The sequence below is a fragment of the Polypterus senegalus genome, chromosome 4 (assembly GCF_016835505.1).
Source record: "Polypterus senegalus isolate Bchr_013 chromosome 4, ASM1683550v1, whole genome shotgun sequence".
NCBI lineage: Eukaryota > Metazoa > Chordata > Cladistia > Polypteriformes > Polypteridae > Polypterus > Polypterus senegalus.
In genome coordinates this window covers 113,792,880-113,813,236 of record NC_053157.1, presented here as the reverse complement: position 1 = coordinate 113,813,236, position 20,357 = coordinate 113,792,880, and the positions used below count along the sequence as shown (strand labels likewise).

Sequence of the window (20,357 nt, the reverse complement as noted above, 5' to 3'; positions counted from 1 at the left end):
ATGTTTGTCTGCATGTGGTTTAATTTAATTTTAATGTGAAAAATTTCTGAATTTTACAGTGTTGGGAAGTAGACAAGGTATAGATGAGAAAAGAGAAAATGCAAATCTGCATATGAAACACGATGAAATGCAAACACTAGCTGCCCTAACTAGGCGTAACTGTACTAACTATACTAAGTCCACCAAATTACTGTTAGACAAGTTGGTGTGCCCACTTGGCTACTGTCCAAAATATTGTGCCCCAAAAAGTAATATACCCTTGCACATATCTCCCCAAATCTCTCCAAACTTCTGGCTGCATGCCCTGTGGTTTCTAATGACTTTCCCCAACTCACCTAATGACTCTAACCTCATTTGGTCATACATCAGGAGCCATCTTTAAACCCCACACAGTGGTATCCTTGGAGCAACCCTCAGAATAATTTCTGGTATCAGGAACATCTTTTGAAAACTTTAAGTTCATATCACTGGACCTTTTTAAATGATGGCTCCAAGAATCTACAATGCTGAGCCCCATTGTGTAATTAAAGGGCCAGACATGGTGCCTACCCTCTCTAATATGGAGTATTTCTTACCTCTCCTAGGGAGGAAGCCCTGTTGCAGCCTTTAAGTCTGTGAACTTTACTTGACTTTCTGATATTCCCCAGTGGCTTCTCTGTCATTTCAGTTACCAAAAAATAATGAATTTCGTATTCACAAATACATTTGGCCCTAGGCAATTCCTCAGAAGGGATGATTACTCATAGTTGAAGGCAAAGTATAATTTACTACTTGTTATTTTTATATAGCTTTCTTCCCATTGAAGACTCGGATGTTGGGGAACATTTAAACTAAAAATACAAGTATCTTATAGCAGAACATTAAAATCCACGCAGTGTGTTCTGTACATAACAATGTCTGTCTATCTGTGTTATACAATGACTTATTATAGAACACAGTTGTGGACAGATTGTGCCTTTCTTAGCATTATCTAGTACAAGGAAGGCAGCAATATGAGGGTAGAAATTAAATCGCAGCACCTGCAATTCCATGTACACACAAGGATAATGTGTGCAGGTGGCTCCACATAGACTGTTAATGGGCTGGGAATTAAAACTGGATATCTGTGGCAACCTTTACACCAAGATGCCTTATTGTATTAAACTGCATAGTACATAGCTACTGTATTTGTACTTTTTTGCCTGACACCTGCAGGTCTCCATACTCCATTTGATGGTGTATGAAAGAGTGCCCGGACACAGACAGACATGACACCAGAGGTCCCCAACACACGCATTTATTTTTCCCCTCTTCTCTTCACAACACTGTACACAATCCACCAGTATAAATTTAGGTCACAGTCCTTTCTTTGACTCTTTTCTTCTCCTTTTCTTCTGCCACCTTCACTCCTCGAATCACAAGCTCTGTCCTCTGCCTCTTGACTCCGGCTTCCTGACTGTAGTGAGGTGGCCCCTTTTATAATGAACCCGGATGTGGTCCAGGTGCTCCCTGATGGTCTTCTTGCAGCACTTCCTGCATGTACCAGTTTCCTAGTCTGGCAGCACTTCCTGATTTGGCAGAAGTGCTGCGGTCCAAGGTTCCATAGTTCTTCGGGCGCCCTCTGCGGAGGCTCCAACAGGGTGGAGCTTCTAAGCTCTGATCCCATGGCCCCCAATGTAAACCAGGGCGGCTACCCTATCATGGTCCAGGAGAGGTATTGTCCCTCTCCCGGTGCTTCTAGGCGTCCAGCTGGGCAGGATCCCCAACCATCTGCCACAGGAGAAACAAGTTAGTTACAAAGTTGTCTTCAATGATCCCCGATGTAATGTGCAGATTGCTGTCTTTTAAGCAACATCATTCTTTTCAATGCCAAACCACCTCCACATGAATGAAGATGATCCATGTCTTGCAATTAATTCTAACAATTTAGATTACAAGACTGTTTATCCCTGGGCACTGTTTTCCAACTCCGTTTTAGGTAGCTGTGCTAGATTAATTTATGGCGTGCTCACTGTGCATGCATGCTCAGTAGTCTATCCTGTTAGGTTACATGAGACAGGGAATGTGAAGACTCTCAAGGAATTTGATTGTTTTTTGGAAACTGAGTGACATACTCTAATTTCACCTTGCACATTGTTAAAACAATAATTAAGATATTTTATATAATATACTCCTGTATATTTTAATAGTTCATTATTTATGAAAATCTGAAGAAACTATATACTTAGTAACAGTCCTATGTATTAAATCAAAAATCTATTCCCAATTCTGTGTTTAATATAGACGTGTGTGATTAGGAAACCTTGATCTGCTTTGTCTATGTATATTGTCTCCTAAAACAGCTTGACAGGTAACCTCACTTTGTACAGGCCAGTTTTTGCAGTGGCCATAACATTATCCAGCAAATGCTTTTATTATGTATTATGCTTTTTCTATGTCAGATAAGAATCTCCCAATCTATAACTATTTTTTGGACTTCGGCAAAGCTTTTTTCCATGAGTTGTTATATAGCTTAGGTTTATGCGCCTCTTGATATAATGTAAGTAATTGTATTGTTCTAATATTAAAAATATTGGCCATTGTGCCAAAGCTGCAGTTAAGGATGGACAAACATTTGGAACCAATTTAGTACATCCATGAAACAAATCAATCTTGTCAACAATCTTGCACAAGCTTACCTAATAGGACTTGTGAATGGAGTCTTTGACTCTGTGAAAGGCATTTCTAAAAAGGAATTCAAATTACTAATCTTTAGTATGCAGATAAGGGTTCGTCTTCAAGAATTAGTCAACTTGAACAAGTCAGTTTGTCTGAGCAGTCAAAGTTGTCTCTTACATCTATAGGCATATGTTGTAAAGAAAGCACAACAAACAGGATAAAGATTTGGGGATTCCACCCCATATCGTGTAAGGCAAAGCAACAAAACAAGCAACCATTCAAGACTCAGTCCAGACAAAGACTAAACAAGAGGATCAAGGCTTCTGCTTATATAGAAAGAAGACAGGAAGGGGTGGGATCACGGAAGGAAGCGAGTTCTTGTAAAAATACGTGGCGAAGGCCCGGAAGTAGGCGGGCTTTCCTTCTGTTGGTCTAGGGAAGAGGAAAGAAAGGCATTAGTACCACTTAACAACTCCCGACTCTGTGTTTCACTCCCAGTTGTGGCCTTAGACTGCCTCCCAAGTGCGCATGTGTGACAGTGTATTTAGTGTGGCTGTTTATGCATTTGAAACACAAACGCTTAAAAACATACTTCATGACTGTGTAAATGGTCTAAAGATGTCCTGCTGTTAATCTTTTTTGCACATTTAATGATGCCACCATACAGCTAGAGAAATGCACCAGCAATTTGGACACGTTATTTAATCATATTTATAGATTGAATACCGATAGATTAGTCAAGAGTGTAATACTTAAGAAATGTGAGTGGACCTAGCCACTGGGGATTACCACATTGTGAATTGTTGGATGACATTCAAAAATGGCATGGGAAACGTTTACAAACACTCATTCATGCAAATGAGTATTGGAGACTATGGAAAAGACTAACAGACACTGCAATAGATACCAACAGAACAATGATGACTCATTTTCTTCATCCAAAATCCTAATTCTTGTGTTGCTGCTTTAATTTTTGATTCATACCAGAGACATTGTTGGTGGGGATCTCGGGTGTCTAGTCCCTGATCTTCAAGAGCCTAGACCCCAACTTCCTGCTATGTGTTCTAACAAGCATGGATGACATGCATGAGCTCTTAATAATAATAATACATTTTATTTATATAGTGCCTTTCCCATACTCAAGGCACATAAACAGAAGGGTATATGTAACATTGGATACAAATGTTATCTGTATAGAACATTAAACAGATTAAAACAGGATATACAAAGCATTAAATAGAATAAAAGAAAAAGTAAAATAAACCACAGTAAAATACAAAATTAAATACTAAAAAAATGCCTGAACAAATAAGATAATTTGTGATATAACACACACACATTATCCTGAGCATTTGGATTGAGAGGTAAACTGGAATAAGTCTCAGAATGATAGGTTAAGTTAAAAGCCTTCCTGAACACATGACTTTTAAGTTGGTTTTTAAAAAATTGAATTGAGTCAGCTGATCTAATTAATTTAGGAATGTCATTCCAAAGTCTGGCCAGTATACAGCTGAAAGCCCAGTCACTCATAGAGTGCAGGTTAGTGTAGGGCACAACAAGATTACCAGAACCAGAGGACCTTAGTGGACGAACAGGAGCATAGTGATGGAGAAGGTCACTGATGTAGTCCAGTGCAAGACCATTTACAGTAAAGCTTTGTAGGTTATTAGTAGAATTTTATATTTGATCCTGTAAGATGCAAGGAGCCAGTGAAGTCAAAACATGATAGGTGTTATGTCCTCACTGTTCCAGGCCATTTAAGAACTCTTGCAGCAGAGTTTTGAATCAATTGGAGCTGTGATATAAGATTTGAAGGAACCTCTGCCAGTAGGGAGTTAGAACAATGGATGTGGGATGTGATAAAAGCATGGACAAGTTTCTCAGCATTAGAAAAGGAGAAGAATAAGTGAACACTGGATATGTGACAGAGGTGAAAGTAAGAACATTTCTTAATGCAGTTTATGTGGGTGGAATAAGAAATTGATGAATCAAAATTCCAGAAATTCCTTGCATTTGAAGAAGGTCTAATGAAGTCACTGTCAAGAGTGACTGAAAAGGAACAAAAGGGACATTGAAGAATCTTCATAAGAGAAATAATTTTTTTAACAAAAACACTCTGGAGCACAAAAGGAATCCATCTCCTGATAAGGCAAGGCAGTCCACAGCAAACACAGTCCCAATATAGAATCCCAAGGTGAAGTCAAAATGGAGCATGTGTTCAAAAATCTGGGAAATCACAATAAATACAAAGTACAGCAAAACACAAATAAACACTTCACTTGGAGGTAAGTTCCTGGCAGCGATTCTTCAGAACTTTTAAGGAACATTGAAATATCTTTATAGTATATGTTTAATTATTCTATCCATCTATCCTTCCTGTGTCGCGCCAGCCCCAGCAAGAATACAGCGTGAGGCAGGAACAATCCCAGATAACGGCAGATCGTTGCTAGCGCTACAACACCGTGTCCTCACTTGTTTAATTATTAAAGATATAGATTATTTAAATGATGTTAACATTTAATCTCTATAATGTAATAAACATATTTTGCTGCATTTCATCTTAAAAATGATATCGACATCATATGTAAATACGTGCTTTATATAGAGGCTCAGGTCGTGCAATATTATAACTGTATCACAAGTTTACAGTGAGGTAATTGTAATTATAAGTACAATCTGTTCTACAAGGAGCACTTGATGGACTGATTGATTGCGTTTATAGTTCTTGGGATGAAACTGTTTCTGAACCGTGAGGTCAGTACAGGAAATTGCTCTGAAGCGTTTGCCATATGATAGCAGTTCAAATGGCACATGGCTGAGGCAGTGTGTGCTAGATGCTGTATACAGATAATTCTCCTTCCAGTCAGCTGCTGTAGAGCTGTGATTCCAACCTCAGATACAGTGATATAAATACTCTGAGTTGTGCAGTGAGAGTAATATGGAAAAAGATGATCTGCTGTGGAAACCCCTAATGGGAGCAGCTGAAAGAAGAAGCAGAAGGTGCAGTGGAGTAACAACACTAAAGCAGCTATGGTTTTTTTTCAATAGTTTGGCCATTCTGTGGACCATTATATTGATACAGGCTAATTATAATTAGATGCTTTAAACTAATACACAATATGCGGTTAATTTTCAGTGTATATGATAAAGCTGCATCAGGGATGTGGCTCTAAAAAAGAAAGGGAAACCACACTGGAACAAAAGCACTGCTTTGACACTGGGTGCCGCTAGTTTGCAAAACCGATCAGAGAACTTGCGTACGCCAGGGTTTGAGCTACTATGAAAATGTACGTGGCTTTACGCCAAGTTTAGGTTTTATACATCGCGATTTGAGCGTGGAAACAAGAGTATGCAACATTTTTGTGTGTATGCACCATTTATACATGAGGCCCCCTGGACTGTAAATGATTAGATATGAGATTCATTCTCCTGTACAGGGAAAAAAAATAACACTTCATCTGCCAGGTTTTCAACTGTGGAAATGTGCAAACAATCTGCACCTATTAAGTACCTGACTATGTAGTTCACTGCTGAAATGCACCACGTAAAATTAATTTGTTTACCCCAACTCCCCCTTAAAAGTGGTTGTATTCCCACTTGATATCTCTCAAAAAGCAAAAAGATAAAAAAAAACACTCATTCAGACCATTCACAGAAGTTTTTAAAATGGGTACATTTTAGCTGAAGGTCTATTTATTCATTTTTTTTAAATCCAGTTATTACAAAGTTCAATATAAGCTTTGCTTTAAATATAATTGATGAATTGAATACATTCTGCAGTTGCTAATTATTTTAAATTAAACTTTATTTTCTTTTTATTTAAGACAGTCTGTGAGGCATAAAGAAGTAGAATACATTTTGCTTAAAGAATTCAATAGTTCATCAAGAGGTTCCATTTTTATCTTTATTGACCATTCTCCATTAGCACATAATGCATTTAGTTCTTATAATGTACTGTATATTGCAATGTCCCTAAACAGATTCTTCCATATACTGTATTAAAGGATTTCTTGAGGGGACATTTTGTTGATTGAGTGTTACTCATTAGATTCATTTTAAGTATGTAGTACTTTATTGTGTACCAACAATAAAATGTAATTTCTCTCCCTTGCATTGTGTGTGGGGAGGCTTAAAAGTCAAGCCAAGCTGATAACTTTTATCTCTTTAATGCTTCCTGGAAAATTTCATGGGAAATCAGATAATTAGGTCTTTCAAAGACAGCAGTACAGCTTCATTTCTAAGAACCCACTGTTGGTCTTATCTTGATGGGCGACCTTCAAATATGAGAAAGAAAAGCAAGTGTCATTCATTATTATTCCCTTTGCCTCTTCCACATCTCTTGTGGATATCTCTTTGTCATAGTTAACCTACTCTAACTGTTGTCTTATCATGAAGCACATCTTGTAAGCCAAACAGTATTGCTCTAAGGCTTTTACGCCTCTGAAACTGTTCCCCAGCTTTTAGAGAGGATAAAATAATCGGAAGATATGTAAATGATTGTTGACCATTTATCTTTTTACAGAAAGCTACTTGAAATGCAGGATAAATCTGAAGGAATGGAGCCAAACAGCCTCAAAACGGTGGGTGTTATGGTTGTTTGCACTCAGGCTAAGATAAAGATGGAGGTGGCTTGAAGGGAAAAAAAGTCTTGGTTACATTGTGTGTAGTTAAATGAAATACTAAAATAGATTTTACATGATATGATAAATAGATTTATTAAAATGGCTATTTAAATGATGTACTGTAGTTACAAAACTTGTAATTAGAAAAGTTTCATTAAAATCAAAAGAAATGTTTTTATCTTGGTATTACAAGCAGTTTTAAAGTGTTTCTCAGTTTTTTATGTCTGACCTTTTTTTTGTCTACAGTATTTCAAATAGTTTTGGCCAACATACTGTGGTGATTCTTAGACTCTTTAACATTGCTGGGTTCCCTAGAATTATTACAGTCATCTGTGCAGAAATGATATGTTCTTCCTGGATTTTATGGTTCTCTTTTCTTGGTGTTGTAGCATCTCAAAGCACATATAATATACATAGTAGATGGCAGATCAGAATACAGTGTTTCAATGCTTTTTCCGAAGTATTTTTTTGTCCCTGCTGTTTGATATGTCATTCGTATACCTCTTGAAGAACACTATCAAAAAATAAATTACAGCTTTGCTGTATACCACAAATAGCCACTTCATTAGGTACACTTTCTGCTCTTGGGTTTAACTACAAAATTGTTGATGGCATTATAGGTGCAGATGCTATTTAATTATTCCAAAAAGCACAAATCAAGCAACACTACTGTGATTATAAACATAAAGTTCATAAAAGCAGACTGACATGCAAAATAAGAGAGGACCAGCTGTACAATAAGTCGTCCAATGACTGAGGTCAACAGTGTTAAAAAAAGAGGCATTTCAGAAAACACAACTTCTCACATCTTGTGACAGATGATGCAGAACAGCAGATAACCCGCAGCCAAGGGATTTTTCTGCTCTGTGACAGAAAGGTAACAAAATGTTGGATTGGTTCTAGGAAATGACAGTATACTGGCTTCCTAAGTCACTACATTTTGATCCAGATTTGCATCTGTGCATTGTGATAGGCATTCCTCTTCCAAACAGAAATATATCAACGAATTATTTTCAACAAATCTGAGACACATTGAAGTTGACTTAAGCCAGCATCTCTGTACTGTACATTCAGCTCCTTGTTGATGTCATGTCCTATTGAATTCAGTCTTTTGTGCAACCACATGGGGGAATGAATTCACTATTAAGTAGGTGTACCTAATAATAGTAGTCAATGAGTGTAAATACCACTGTAACAGACATTTGTACAGTATACAACTGCCCAGACACTGTCCTACTTTTGAAACTGTCACCATTAATATATACATTGTGAACGTTACTCGGGCACAGACAGGCAGACATGTTGTTATGCACCACCACACGTTTATTTACACTATATACAATAAAGTTCAGTGCACACAAACCCCCCAAAGTCCTGGCCACACAACGCCTTTCTTCGGGCCGCCTGCACACACTCCTCTGCTTCGTCCTGCTTCCACCCAACTCCAGCCTCGAATGAAGGGAGGCGGCCCCTTTTATCCGCACCCGGATGTGCTCCAGGTGCTCCCCAGCAATCTCCTGCTGACACGCCCCAGTGTGGCGGAAGTGCTGGCTGTCCTCCCGGAAGCACTCCGGGTGTCCCTGCCTAACACCCCAGGCACTTCCTGGTGTGGCGTAAGTGCTGAGGTCCAGGGTTCCCAAGGCATTGGGGCACCCCCTGGTGGTGATCACGGGCCCCTACAGGATTGGGCTTCCAAACCCTCTACCCGTGGCCCCCAAAGCAACCAGGGTGGCGGCCCCCACGTGATCCAGGGCGGGCGTAGACCCTCTTCCAGTCCTTCAGGGCATCCCGGCCGGGTCATCGCCCCTGGCATCCCTGACAACATAAAGGTTTTAATGGGAAGTTTTTATTTAGTAGCGCAGTGATTATTCTATATCAAATTATTCAATAAAAGATGTTTTTTCTTCAATCCAGCATATGATTCATTTGTCTGGTGATTGTCATTTCTTATAATAGACTGAACTTTTATCTTCTATCAATTTGAATTTTAAGGTGTTTTTAAAAGGTTCTTATTTCTTTTTCAGCTTGTGCTGCCTAGTATATAGTTGGCTATTAAGTAAGCACAAATATATGTTTCAAGATTGAATGAGCTTGTTAAAAAACACATAGCTACACAGTACAACCCAGGCTTCTTTAAATGCCCCAGTGTGACACTGATTAAAGGTCTGATATTTAGAAAGGCATGTAGTTGAATACAATACTGGAATGTGGCACAGACTCTGCATCCTGTCTCCCCAGATCTTAACCTTTAGTGAGCAAGAATGACCAAATGAATAATGATTTTACAATTGATTTACTCTAAAAAGACCATGTTCTAATCCAAGAATGATATCTTGTATTTTTTAGGTTCATCAATTGCTAGGGGAAATAGTGGAGGAAGTAACTGATGATAATCCTCATATGCCAGAAGCAAGAGATCACTTCACTATGTTGTATCCTTCAATGTTAAAAGTACTGATCTTTTAAATTTAGGATTATGTGGGAAGAAAACAAACCATTGCACACAAAGTAAATATTTAGTATTTACCTATAACAAAATTATCTCCTATTAGTTTGCTCTATTTAAATTATTACAATCAGAAGTTCTGAAAGTCTTGTAATATGTTTTAGGATGTTAGACTAAAACATACTAGCTATATAGTTACTGTTGTTTTTCCTTTTAGCCAAGACAAAAATCTTATGTAAAATTCAATTAAATATTTAATAGTGGCAATGTAAAAATAAAAAATTGTGTGAATTCTTTCAGGTTCAAGGATAGGAGCATTATATGTTAATACATTTTCAGGATGGTCCAGAAATGCTAAAGCATGGCATGGAATTTAGAGCTGTTAGCAGTAAAACAGAATAATGGTTTATGCTCATAATTAAATATTTCATTCATGTTAGATATGGTTTTGCATGTTCATTTTCTGGATGATATCACAATTTTTTTTACATATTTACATCTATACTTTCATTTTCTAACCCACTTATTCAATTCCTGGTCGACCCATTTTGGGATATGTGAGTAAAACTGTAGCTCCAGAAGAAAACTAATGCAGACATAGGGAAGGCTTGCAAACACCGACAGTAATTGAGCCAGGATTTGAAGAAAGTAGTGTGGAACTGTGTGAAGCAGTAGTACTATTCACTGTTATAAGACACTTTATACCACTTTTAGTACTAATAATAATACTAACATATATAATTCTTAATCCTTTTTACATTCTAATGTGTGACACTGAAAAATGTAAAACAATTGTAATATTGTGCTTTCTGTATATTCCATGGGATATATAACAGGGAAAATTACAATGTATTCACATGGAAAAACAGGTCCTTTATAGCAAACTAAAAGACAGCAGTTTTCTTCCACTTATTTATTGGATTCATTTGCGCTGTCAGTTCATGTCAGTTGGCTTCCATTCTAGACCCTTGTCCTCCTGCTGTGAAATATAAAAAAAGTGTAAATTAACCTGAATGTAACAGGAAAAAGGAGTCTGGCGAAGATTCATCAAGATCACTTAAACATGTGGCACAAGCTATTATGCATGTGTTTAAATACTTGCTTATGTTATTTATTCATATGAAAAAACTTGCAAACTACACAGGTATAAATTGCTGTGTGTTTCCTCCTTGACATAAGACAGTAGGCCCCTGTAATGTTTTAAAGTGGTAGGAACTTAATTATGTATTTGATCTATTTTAAATGACTAAAAGAAGGTTGCTTGAAAATAATTATTTCAAAATATACTTTGCATTTACTATACTCTTACCCAAAGTTGGGAGTGTATAGAAGACTTGATTTGATGCTTGCTGCTTTTATACTGACATTAAAGACAAGTTTCAAATACGAAATGCGGTGTGTAAGGAAACGAATGTGTGCTTTTTTTCAACCCAAAATGTGTGATTTAGCAAGAGACATCGGTATACTGTACAAAGTTGTGAAAGTTGTCTATTTTATATCTTCAGAAACAAAAAAGAACTTCAGTTACTGAATCTAAATCATGTAATTTCATACTATTAAAGTCAGATCCCATTAACGTTTTATATATGTTTACAACCTAATTTAATGTTACAGCTCTTAACCATGCTGATAGTCTGTGTAGTGTAATCAGTCCACTAAAGCAGCAATCAAATGCTACACAGCTCATAAAAAATGCCCAAATGTTTGTATAAGGGACAATGTTTATTTACTGTATTTCTTATTGTATTCCTTCCTTTCCAATGAAACAGAAAATAATTCAAGGCAACACTTAAAACTTAAAACCCATGGAAGATGCATGGACAGTGACCTGTTCATTGTAAAATTCATTGTTTATTATTTTATGAACTGCATCATAAATACATGGTGTCAGCTATGCATCATATTTAGCCTATGCCAAGTATAGAAATAAGACAATCTGCTTTAGTAAAATAAAATCTACAAACCAAGTAAATTTTCTTTTAAAATGGGAAAAAAGAGAAACTTTACCCATTGTGTGCAGAAAAAACTTTGAAACATTAATGCTTATGTCCATCTAATTTTCACTAATTGTAAACATTGAGTTTTCTGCTTTGAACAATACCATCAAACAATGCATGCTCATTATTATGGTGTTATTTCCCTAAATAGTAAAATATGCAGCATATTAGTGGAAAATGTAATACCCTTTCTTTCTCAAAAATACACTTTTGTAATTTTCAGTTTTAAACATGACATGAAATATCTATCTATATCTATCTATCATGTCAGACCCTTTTCACCTTTAATAAATTATTGTAAAAACAATTTTTAAGTGAAAAGCTACAGAGACCGTAAACCCCTAAAGGGACAAAAACAAAAAAAAATGTATTTCTTGTGCGCACATTAAGTTATCTCTTCTGCAACTTGAACTGTTTCATTGTGTAGCCTATCAGAAAGTTAATATGGAATTCATAGACCTATATTTTAACCTGGGTCTTTCCCATAAAGGCATCAGTTGTGTGCTTGTAAGCTGGCATTGGTACTTCATTTCTGAATGTCATTTGAAATTAATTCTACATTCTAGATGCTTGTTTCACCTAAATGAATATGGCGACATCAAAGAGATGCACATGAAAAGATCTCCTGAGCACGCTAAAAAGATCTTGTGCGCATGAGAAATATGATTTTTTTTTGCTCATGTCCATAAACAAATGGATCCTTTAAAAAAACTTAGTTGCTAAGTGTGTACACTTTCTGTAATGGAGATTGCAGCTGTCTTTAGATTTAAATAATTATACTGCAAATCTAAGTTGAAGGATTCTGCCTAGCTCTAAATATATTCTGCTGTTTTTGTAAGATTTCCATAAAGGCTGCTTATTTGCATAGTACAGAGAAAAAATTGACAACAAGGAGGTAACAAAGGAATTGTGGGATATTGAAAAGTCTGCACTTTATAGGGTGTCAAGGGGGAAGCAATTTTCTACAAAAAAAAATGTCTGTATTAGTTTGTGCAAAAAAACGCATTCAGTTTCTCAAGAACAGGATGGGAAATGTCTTGTAGTGTATAGAGGCAAAAGTAACACTTTTTGGCCTTAATCCCAAAAGATATATTTGGTGGAATGCCAAAACCACTCACACTGTGGAGCATGGATATCGTAGTAGGGGTGGTGAGGGGATTTGGAAAGGGATATGATTACCCAGTGCCATCTGGATCGGGAGGCCCTCAAAGCTTGTAATGAAAAAAATGTGTGACAGACATGGATTGAGAGGAAGGGGCCCACAGAGAATGCTTGTCTATAGGACCCAGAGTTCTGTGCTGCTCCCTTGCTGTCAAGTATTGTGTTGATATTCTCGTGTTATGGTTGACTTTGTTCAGTAGGAACAGAACTCTTTGGTCTAAGGGAAATAATTGCTGCCAACATCAAGACATTTTAGTATGATACATTTTGCCCTAACTCACAAATCTAAAGTTAAAGATGAGTTTCACCCTTTATTTCAACAATGATCTGAAACACAAAGCCAACTCAAGCAAAGAATGGCCTAAGCCAGAGGTTTTAGAACCCAGAGCCCTGTCCTTTAGAAGTTCCATGGAATCTAGTGAAGAGGGCGGTGCATAGGAGATTCTTTTTCAGTCTGACAGAGTAAGAATATTTCTGAAAAGGAGAGTTCAAAATGCTAGTGAGCTAGTTGATAGTGACCAATTGAAACAGTCTGTCGGCTGTAGTGAAAGCAAAAAGTGGCCCATAAAGTATTAAAAGTTGTATACAATTACTTATGCAAGGCATGGAAAGTTTTATTTCTGTAAAAATTATAAATTTTATTTGAAATATGGTTGGTTGCAATATTTACAATAATTAAAGGTTTAAAATTATTTTTCTTGCTTTCAGCTTTTCAGGAGTTAGTAAACCTTTAATATCCTTTTTAGATTTACTTAGTTGTGCTAAAACTTTTAATTATTTGCATTTCTGATATTTTATTCTATTTCTAAAATAATTTTAAATAGAACCCTTATGAGCATTTTTAACATCTCATTTTACTTCTTGGTCTTTATTTTCCAAAAATATCTACAATTGTTTTGTCCTTAGGTATAATGCAAAAGCTATGTTCTCAAATTAAAAGCTAATGCAGCACAAATATATTATATTTTATGGGGGGAAGGGGTGTTAAATAATTATTGTTGGTCTTAAAAAGATGTATTTTACAATCAATCTGTATGCTGTTTCTACTAGTTGCTGTAGCATAGCTGTACCAATAATAGTTTTTACCAACCTTGCTCATATGTCAATAATATTTTCAATTATATTCTATTTTTTATGCATTTGATTGGTTTTTTTTAACCAGCTGTAAAATTCAATACATTCTTAAGAATGCTTTTTTTGAATTCCACATTGAAAATACAAGATAGAAACTTGGTTATAAGGGTTTGAAAAGGGGGAGAAACTTATCAGGTTTCTGCAGGTTCATATTTTTAAACATTCCTACCACTTCTATATATTTAAAAATGAACAAAAGCATCTGATACAGTATGGTGAAAGAAAGGTGTAAAATAATATTAACTACTTTTAGAGAGAAAAACCATATATAATGTGCTAGACTGTTTAAAAAGCAAATGAAATAAATAAAATTGATAGATTAAAACAAAAAAACAGCAAAATATGGAGCTTAAAAATGAACAAAAATCTGGGGTTGGCAAGCACATGAGGTTACGTAGGACATTTAACATTATGCTAAATGAGATCTTAAAGAGAAACGTGTAGAGAGAATACACAAGCAGCTTATGGAACAGTGGAACAGTACATCAAACTTGAACCTATAACAAAAAAGAAAAACTGGGAAAGTATTTTAGGATGCAGTAAATAACAAAAAAATGATGATTTCCAGCATGAAAGTTATTAGAAACCTTAAGAAAAAATTTAATAAGATTATAAATGAAAGTCAGGAAAACATAATGAAAGCTGAGATGACTCTATTCAAAGTGAACCTTTAAATAGCTCAAATGAAAGAATTTATTTAAAATAATTTGCTTAGGAGTGAAATATTGTTAATGGTTTGTCTGTGGCCTCAAGATTAGACTGGAGAGGTTTTAAAAACTATGTTGATTAAAGTACTGTGTTTAAATTGTGATAAAAAGGACTACTGGAGTCCCAGAGGAAAGCTGGGGTACCAACCGGGTACCTTGTTTAATGCAATCATCCAGAAAACCGAACAGAAACAACACTCAGTGGCACAACAGAAAACAGGCTTCTAATGTGCCATTTTAGCTAGCTAGTCTCTGTAAAGAAAGGGCTCGTCTAAGTGAGACAGTCATAAGGAGTTGCAACATGTGGAGGCTTCTCCCTGAAGTGAGATGTCCTCCTCTGGAAACGTCTTGGTTTTATAGTGTCCCAGTCCACAGGGGTGGGGTTTTGGGATGTTGTGCCCTAATGGGGTGGATTTTTGGTGCTGCAGAAATAACATGATTCTTGTCTCCTGGGTGGACAAACCATTCATATTATAATGTAACAACAGCAATGCACATTTTATCCTTAAAACTTTTGTACAAATTAGATTTATAATAATTGATATAGCACAAACATAAGTGTGAATGTGTATTTTTATTTTTTTTGTATAACATTAAATCCATTAAGATAAGAAAAAAGTGATGTTATACCACAGAAATTGGCAGAATCTTTAGTATCTGTAATTTCTAAACCAAAATGGCTATGGCCATCAATTTTATCAATTTTAAAAGTTGTCAGTTATCCAAGGTAGGATTGGTCCACATTATCTTGAAAAGAAGGGTTCTAATGTAAATAAAAATGAGTGTTTAATTTTTTTAAATAAGTGCAAATAAATGAGTGTTGAAATATACACATATATTTTGAAGCATCAGTCTACTGATGGTGCTGTGTAATTAAGGTTAGGACACAGGGAACAGTAATCAGTCAGTCAGTCCTCCCAAGTAGTGTATGGCTAAAATCTTTGTATGCTGCTGTATCACAATCTCCTGCAAGAATGTCTGGGGATTGTAGTCTAGACAGACAACCCAGAAAGCAGACAGACTTGAGGCTGGTAAGGGGAGCTCTAGCTTGGTAGTCTTAGGGCTTAGTTAGACCGACTTGGAAATGTTTCTTGTTTATATTAGATTGACACTGGAAGTATTCCCACACCATCCCTGAAAAGAGGCTCTCCACCTTTGCCTAAGGGGATCTGGAGTTTGGTCAGGAGGAGGAGATGTAGAAAGTTTATATTGAATTAAGGAAATAACTAACTGTTTAATACAGCATATATAATATTGGTCACTCTTGATTGTTTTTGTTAAATCCTTAAAGTTCAAGTTTATTGCCATGTGCACAGTAAGGAAACACGTTTCCCTGTACAATGAAATTCTTTCTTTGCTGTCCACAGCAAATGACAAAACCAACGTATAAAGATAAACATAAATAATAAGTAACAGAGGCAGCATAAAGTATAAAAATAGAATAGAAGTATAAAGTTGTAATTGTGCAGTTAGGTGTGTGATGGAAAAGTCCGATACAGTTACAGTTGTGCGAGGTAGATAGAATGAGGTGGCCCATGGTTATAAACTCCAGTCAGTTATTTAGGAGTCTAATGGCCTTGGGAAAGAAAGAGTTCTTTAGCCTGGAAGTCCTGCATTTCATACTTCTATACCTCCTGTCTGAGGGTAGAAGCGTGAACAGTTCATGTTGGAGGTGGGTGGGGACCCTGAGGATCGAGGCAGTTCTCCTGTGGACTCTGCAGTTATAGATGCTCTGCAGAGAGGGCAGTGGGGTCCTGGTGATCTTCTCAGCAGTTTTTACCATTGTCTGCAGGCGGTTGCAGTCCATAGCAGTTGTGTTGCCATACCACATGGTGATGCAGCTGGTCAAGATGCTCTCAACAATGCAGCTGTAAACGTTGCTGAGGATCTTATTCAACATTCCAGACTTCCTCAGCATCCTCAGAAAGTACAGCCGCTGTTGAGCCCTCTTGACCAGTTGTGTGGTGTTAAGAGTCCAAGTGAGGTCCTCACTGATGTAGACGCCCAGGTATTTAATGCTGCTCACCCTCTCCACTTCAAGCCCTCGGATGAACAGTGGCCGGTGAGGTCTCCTCTCCTTCCTCATGTCTACTATCATCTCCTTCGTCTTGTCCGTGTTGAGGGTGAGGTTGTTGTCCTCACACCAGGATGTCAGACTGTCCACTTCTCTCCTGTAGGCCGCCTCATCCCCACCAGTGATGCGTCCAATCATTGCGGTATCATCTGCAAACTTCAGGATGATGTTATCTTTGTGGGAGGTGACACAGTCGTGGGTGAACAGGGTGTAGAGGATAGGGCTAAGGATGCATTCCTGTGGGGTGCCTATGTTTGTGATAATGGTAGCTGAGATCCTATCACCAATCCTGACAGACTGGAGCCTGCCAGTCAGAAAGTCTAGGAGCCAGTCACAGAGGGTGGGGTGCAGGCCAAGTGCAGACAGTTTATGGGGGATAACTGTTTTACAGGCAAAGCTGTAGTCAACAAAGAGCATCTGATGTAGGAGTCTTTGTTCTCCAGATGGGAGAGGGAATAATGTAGTGTGGCGATGATGGCATCTGAGGTGGACGTGTTGGGCCGGTAGGCATACTGCAGGGGGTCCAGAGTGTCCAGTATGCTGCTTTGAATGTGGACCACCACCACGCTCTCAAAACACTTCATGATGATTGGAGTGAGTGCTACCAGCCTGTAATCATTCAGGCAGGTGGGGGGGCTTTTTTTTTAGCAAGGGGGATGCGTTTCAGCTGTATAGCCTTCAGAAGGTGGGTAAATGTAAAGGTTATAGGCAAAATAAAAAAGAAAAGGTAAGAGGGAATGAGAAAATGCCGTTATTTGAAAAGATGAAGGGAGAGATTAAATAATTAGTCTTTCATTAAGATCTAGAGAGAAAGAGTTTATCTCAGCCCCCATGCCTAAGGGGCCACCTTTTTTGAGGTCTGTGTGTCCCGTTTGAGCAGATTTGTCAAGTTATATTCTCTCATATATATATATATATATATATATATATATATATATATATATATATATATATACACTAGCAGAGTACCCGCGCTTCGCAGCGGAGAAGTAGTGTGTTAAAGAAGGTACGAAAAAGAAAAGGAAAAATTTTAAAAATAACGTAACATGATTGTTAATGTAATTGTTTTGTCATTGATATGAGTGTTGTTCTCATATCTCTCTATCTATCTATATATATATATATATATTGTCACACACGCGCGCATGGGAGGCAGCTAAAGGGCTCGAGTGAAGGCAGTTCTGAGCCATGCCGGGATGTGGCAGAGCGCACTAACTCTCTTTCTCACTTCCCTGTAGACCTAACCCGGGAGGTTCCACCTGTCTCTCTGGACGTCACTTCTGGGACCGAGCCAATGGAGACAGACCTTGCCAGCTCCGCCCCTGATGTCACATCCGGGACTAAACCAATGAACGATGAACACGTGCCCGACCCTTATGACCTCACTTCCTGTCTCCCCCTTTAAAAGCCTTCCCTTTTCCCTTCTGTGTCAGTCTTGTTTTGGACTCTGTTGTAAGCACTTCAGTGCTGTATTTCTATAAGAAAAAACGATTTTGCAGCCAGGATACCATAATATACGGGTGGCTGCCCCAACTCTTTATCTGTTCATGTCTCGTTCTTGTGACAGTGGCGTAGTCGGCAGGATGGAGAAGTCCCAGAAGAGAAGGGGACAGGACCTGCAAAACACCCAGGTGGGAGCGTACCGGGGCCGAGTATTCAGGCGGGGAGGGTGCCCCGTGGTTCGGCGAGACCCGGTGCGGGCTCCGCTCCCAGCACGCAGAACTAGGCCATCTAGAGAGGCCAGGGAGTGTGCGGGTGGGGCTCACCAATTGGGCTGCCCTGGAGGGGGAGACAAGAGGGACTCAGTATGCTCTCTTGGGGGAGAGTGCCTGCCCCCCAGTGAAACCACAGCCCCTTTTACCACCTTGGGGTGCCCCAGACTGGCAGGTGAGTAAAATAACGAAGTGGAGGTTGGACCCTGAGAGGCCGACCAGTAAACAAGCCTGGTCCTTATGGGCAAAAGTATGGCAGTGGCTACGGCCCTTGGAAAACAAGCCCTACCAGGTCATTGAGCAGGTAGCGTGCTATCTGCTCCTGAAAGCACTTCCCCAGGGCTTCACCCAGCCGGTCTGGGGCGTGCAGTTTACGAACATGTCAGGGCTCATAGAGCTTCTGGAAACACAGAGGGCGGCCTCACACTCTGGGAGAGCAGAACCGCCCTTCTGCCAAACTCAGCCGGGGTATGTCCCAAGACCTAGCCCCTCCCTGTATAACCCGGAGCTTGCATCGGCGTCCGCGGCGCCGCGGGCACGCAAACCGCTTGGAGGCGAGGAGGAATGCAGGTGGAGGGGGAGGAGGGCTTGGTGTGCTCTGACAAACCCGCTGGCGGTCCCGCATACAGGCGTGGTGATCGTTAACGGGTTTAAAACTTCCGCTCTGCTCGATTCCGCAGCAACATTTCCATTGTTGCCCGCCGCTTTGTGCTACCGCGACAATGGCTAAAATTCAAGACCAGTATAACCTGTGTCCACGGGAAACCGCTGGTACAGCACCGCCGCTGTGTCATTAGCTACGGAGGATCAGTCCAGAAAGTAACGTGGCAATCCTTCCTGATCCTCCACACCCGGTGATACTAGGGCGGGACTGGTCTGACATTAAAAGCGGTGAGACACATACCACTCCCGGGTTAAGTTGGGCCTCGTTATGGACGGAGATGAACCGTCTCAAGCTGCCTCCACGCCGTGTAATCAGCCGGCAGAGAGGTGAAGCAGCCGTCCTGGCTGACGTGGCAACTCCCGGCCGCCGCAGGCTGACACGCCATCCACCAACGCCGGCGGAGCGGGAGGAAACCACGCCCATTGAGGTCGGCGCTGACCCTCTCTCCGTGTTGCGGTTTCAATTAAAAAGACGCCGGCTTCTTTCAAAAGGGAGCAATGGAATGACGACTCCCTGAAGTTTGTAAAAAATGCAGTGGTCCTTGTCAATGGCCAGCGCACTAGTCAGTCGATGCCACAGGGCCCCTACTTTGTGTTAGATAATGACCTCCTTTACCGTGTAGCAATGCATGACGGGCAGGAGACGAGGCTGCTGCTAGTGCCGCGTACCTTCCGGCGGCAGGTCTGCGAGCTAGCACACGCCCACCTCCTAGGTGGCCACCTGGGCACCGAAAAAACTCTGGAGCGGATCAAGCCCGGTTTTACTGGCCAGGAATTAATGAGGAGGTTCGCCGCTTTGGCGCTTCCTGCCCGGAGTGTCAACTGCGACAGATTCCTAGGAGGGACCGTGCTCCTCTTGTTCCTATTCCCTTGATTGACGTTCCTTCCACAGAATCGGGTCGACCTGGTGGGACCTCTAGAGCCCTCAGCCCGAGGACACAAGTACATTTTAGTCCTCGTGGATTATGCTACACGATACCCGAAGCTGTTCCGCTGCGCCAGCTACCTCTAAAGCCATCGACGGGAATTACTAGGGTATTGGCGTGGGGATCCCCAAAGAAGTCTTGACAGACCAGGGGACCCCTTCACCTCGGAGACGTTCAAGGAGACTGCCAGATTACTGAAAATAAAGCATTTAAAACCTCGTGTATCATCCTCAAACCGACGGATTAGTAGAGAGGTTTAATCAAACTCTCAAGCAAAT

At 39.4% G+C, this 20,357-nt stretch overlaps 1 protein-coding gene across 3 annotated transcripts in view; it reads left to right on the top strand.

The window, feature by feature from the left end:
- The window catches only part of LOC120528598, a 123,905-nt gene that overhangs the window by 36,739 nt on the left and 66,809 nt on the right, over positions 1 to 20,357 (top strand). For all 3 annotated transcript variants that reach the window (XM_039752776.1, XM_039752774.1, XM_039752775.1), the window contains exons 7-8: positions 7,160 to 7,217; positions 9,606 to 9,691. In XM_039752776.1, the coding sequence (XP_039608710.1) occupies positions 7,160 to 7,217; positions 9,606 to 9,691 (144 nt within the window). The remainder of the gene's footprint in view (positions 1 to 7,159; positions 7,218 to 9,605; positions 9,692 to 20,357) is intronic.